The 3,835-nt window shown below is 40.5% G+C and overlaps 1 protein-coding gene across 1 annotated transcript in view; it reads right to left on the bottom strand.

Annotated features, from left to right (window-relative positions):
- The window catches only part of SLTM (SAFB like transcription modulator), a 23,289-nt gene extending 19,534 nt beyond the window's left edge, over positions 1 to 3,755 (bottom strand). Inside the window, 2 exon segments of the mRNA XM_031055906.1 lie at positions 3,398 to 3,558; positions 3,694 to 3,755. Coding sequence (XP_030911766.1) covers positions 3,398 to 3,558; positions 3,694 to 3,755 — 223 coding nt within the window.
- Between the last annotated feature and the right edge of the window lie 80 nt (positions 3,756 to 3,835).

A 3,835-nucleotide genomic window follows, 5' to 3' on the forward strand; every position in this document is an offset into this window, starting at 1 on the left:
TGGTCACACTAATGCTAAAGATTCATCAAAAACGGGATAAGAGGGAACGAGGAGATAAATCCTTACAATGGAATAAACCCTCTATAGCATTAAGAGGTCTAGTGCAACTTGAAAAGTATCATTTGCCACAATATTAACAAAAGTAAACAAGCCTTTTCTAATTTTGAAATGGTACCATGAGGTACAGGAATATTTAAATCTTCTGCTGTGTCTAAAAAATACAGTTCTTGGTCATTCATTGTTTTCAGAAAGAAAGGTCTGTGAAAACCAAGTGTACAACTTAGTTGACTTAGTTTTTGTTCTTATATTTAAGAAACTAAACAGTTTTAATATAGAAGTCAAAGTTATTTGTGCAACAGTACAAGCCAGCCACTGTCAGCTGTCAGCTTTTGATCCAAGAAACAGTATTGTCAAACTGGAAATTCAGTTGCAAACTAGAGGGGTACTTGAGACACAAACTAACAAGTACATAACTGGCCTCAGAAGCTTGTAGAGCGGCAAATAAACATCTCTGCTCACATTAATTCCCCAAAGTTAAATATTATCAGCCTAAAATCTGTTCTTCACCCACACTAATTCCAAAACTCATCAGGAGAGTAACTTTTAATGACCAACTTTAATATTCCAATATTCAACAGCATTTTTGACTGCAGATCCTTCAAAGGAGCATTCACATCAGAAGCATTTGAAAAATATTTCATATTAGTAGTAAGGTAACTTCCTCTAGACACCAGACTAGGCTGCAGAATGGTCAGGCTTGAAAAGATGAGCTTTTCCCAAAAACGGTCATCTTTTTATAAAAAGAGAAATTTCTCCATAGCTTTTAAATGCTAGGGTGGAGAGGCACAGTTGAGGCACTTAAAAAAGGAACACTTGGCATTTGTTCCTTTCAAACTTTAATTGGCAAAACCAACTGATCTTACCTACATACCTGTATAATCTCCTGATCAGCTGCTCTGCAGTTCTTTACCCTAATTATTTAATTAAAGGAGCATCTGGAAAAAGTGTTAAAGTTCTAGTAACTTTGCATGAGGACTGATCAAGGATTCTTGCTGGATTACAGGATCCTTCTGCAAGCATTTTTAAGTTGTATGAAATAAAGTCTCACTCCTAATCCTCTGAGTACTGTCCTCCCTTTTAGTAAACATACACACACAAAAAAAAGAAAAAAAAGCAAGGAAAGACAAATGTATCATTCCCTCCCCAATACACACACCCCATTCCCACTCTAATTTGGTCTCTATCAATATTCCAGACCAGGTTACTGAACAGACAGTGCCAGAGAACCAGAATCACACTTTTTCCACAGACCTCAAGAGCTCCAGTAAAACTGGTTACAGAACACTTTCACATCTAAACCCTACAGGCACCAGACACACTCTGACTTTCTGGAAGGACAACCTGCTTCCTTCCCTCCCACTGGCCTCCCCTTCTGGCTGCTCTGTAGAGGTTTAATCATCACTTCCACTCCCTGGCCCTTCCTGAAGATGTATTTTCCTTGTAAATGAGTACCTAATACTCCTACTCTCCCTTGTACAGCAATAACAGCACAAGGAAAAATACTACAGAACTAGTAATGTCATTAATTTTACTGCTGTCCAGTAGTAAAATAATTAAAGATCCATCAGTATTCGTCTGAAGCTGTAGGGTGGGGGGACAACAAGCACTAGCAAAAAGGCCTGGATCAATCTGTCAGCAAAATTAGTAAGGAGGAAAAACACCTCACAGTGAGTAGTTAAAAATCAAACAATGTATTATCTCATACAGTTAGAAATAAACCAATACCATAAAAAAACCACTTCCCCTAGACTAAACAGTGAAAGTTTTCATGTTCCACCACGAGCTTCCCATACATTTGGCACAAAATTTGTTCATAAGACTTTTGTAATCTAAAAAGTAATGAGGAGAAACTCCTGAGCCTGCAAAGTGAACTGATAAGAACTTCACAAATTGTGTTTTCCTTTGAGGTTTACCAAGATCACACATGTCATATGCATGCATCAGGATCTGGGGCACAGGAGAGGTGGCAGGAAGAGCTACTGAAGCCCTGCCCCAGGCAGCAGCAGCACTGGTTGGCAAACTACCTCTGCAGAAACAAAACAGCCTAACTGCCCAAGAAACCAGTTCAAGAACACGATGCATATCATGATATTAGTTTGGAGACTAGGAGGATAAAAAGCAGCAGATATGAGAAGTGTTTGTCACAGCAGAACATGGAGCCATTGAGATCTCTGCATGAAAAACTGTGGAAGAGTTTCCTTATTTAGCTTCCATGTAGTTATCCTAATCAGCACCTACCTCTCTAGAGCAGGGAATAAAGTAATGTGATTGAAAAAAATGAAACCACATTTGAAAGTTTATTTCCTTTCACTTCTCTAATGTGTAAAAAGTGCAAAGAAGTTATTCAAACTTTCTAAGCAGACGGATTTTCTTACTAATTTCACCATTCACAGCACCAGACTGACTGAATAATCACTTTCACCACAAAACTCAGGCCATGACAAGAGACAGTGCTATAAGATTGTTCAGGCCCCTGCAGCACATGTGTGAACATTCTCAGTGTGTCTGTTCAATGAAAAATGCTGTGCATAAAGCAGACAGGTTCTTTCCCAGTACTAACAGACCACAGATGCTCCCAGAAAAACTGAAAACACAAACTAAAATCCCCCAGACTCCAAACTCACAAAACAGTATTTAAATTCTCAGGCAAAAGAAAACAGAGCTGAAAAATCTGAAAAAAATCTCTGCCAAACAGATCAGCACAAAATCTAAACATTCACTTCTCATAATAGAAACACTAAAATCTCTTAATTAGGCATTCCACTGTGAGGTTTCAATGCATATTCAGAAAATTCATGTTTATAAATCCTGTCTTCGGTAGAGAGCATGCTAACACACCCACACTACACAGCCCTCTTCAGGGAGTGACCCCCCATCACCTATTGCTGTGCCCTCATCCCCAGCCAGGTCCAGCACCTGCTCATGGCTGAAGAACCTTGCTGTCACACAGATCCTCGTGGCCAGGACCCACACCTGGAGCACCCCACGTTCAGGATCTCCAAGCACAGCACACACCAAACCCCTCCCAGCTCACCTACAGCACTCAGCACACACAGCACAGCCCTCCAGGAGCTGGGGGCACTACAGCCAATACCTCAGAACACACATCTCCTAACCCAGCCATTTTCTATCTAGCTATAGCTCTCTCAATATACATTTCTCCAGCATGCCCATACACTGTCTACATACAGTGACTGACAAGACATGCAAGGCAAAGGACTTCTTATATGACAGAAACTACAACTGCACCCAAAATATAGACAACAGTTCTTCTTTAAGATGATACATGCAAAAATACCCCTATGTAAGAATATTAAGTATATCAACAGATCCTAACCTTTGCTTTTAGTTGGCTTCTTGGTGGGTGTGTCAGCTGAAACACTTATTTCAATATTATCTGGATCACCTCCTTCCTCTTCAATAGCCTAAATAAGAAAAGAAATTACAGTTTTTAATGGCTTTCGGTGGAAAGCTGGACAGTTTGACTTCAGCAGAAGTCTGTAAGCCAAACAGTTCTTTCGGCATCTCAAAAATATTTAGCAAAACTCTCTGTGTTAAAGCTGGAGAAGAGCAAGGGAACAGTAAGGATGAAGGCAGAGAGTTTCAGCTGTTAAAATGCCACTTTGGAAGTACGGGATATCAAGGACCCGCACGCTTCTCTTTGGAAACGTAACACCAGAAGGCCACACCGCCATCCATAATGGCACTAAGGGCAGCTCAAAAACAGGGCAGCGAGAGCAAGGACACCCTTCAGCCACAGCCTGCCCCGGGGCTC

This window comes from Geospiza fortis, unplaced genomic scaffold (assembly GCF_000277835.1).
Source record: "Geospiza fortis unplaced genomic scaffold, GeoFor_1.0 scaffold171, whole genome shotgun sequence".
Classification (NCBI taxonomy): Eukaryota; Metazoa; Chordata; class Aves; order Passeriformes; family Thraupidae; genus Geospiza; species Geospiza fortis.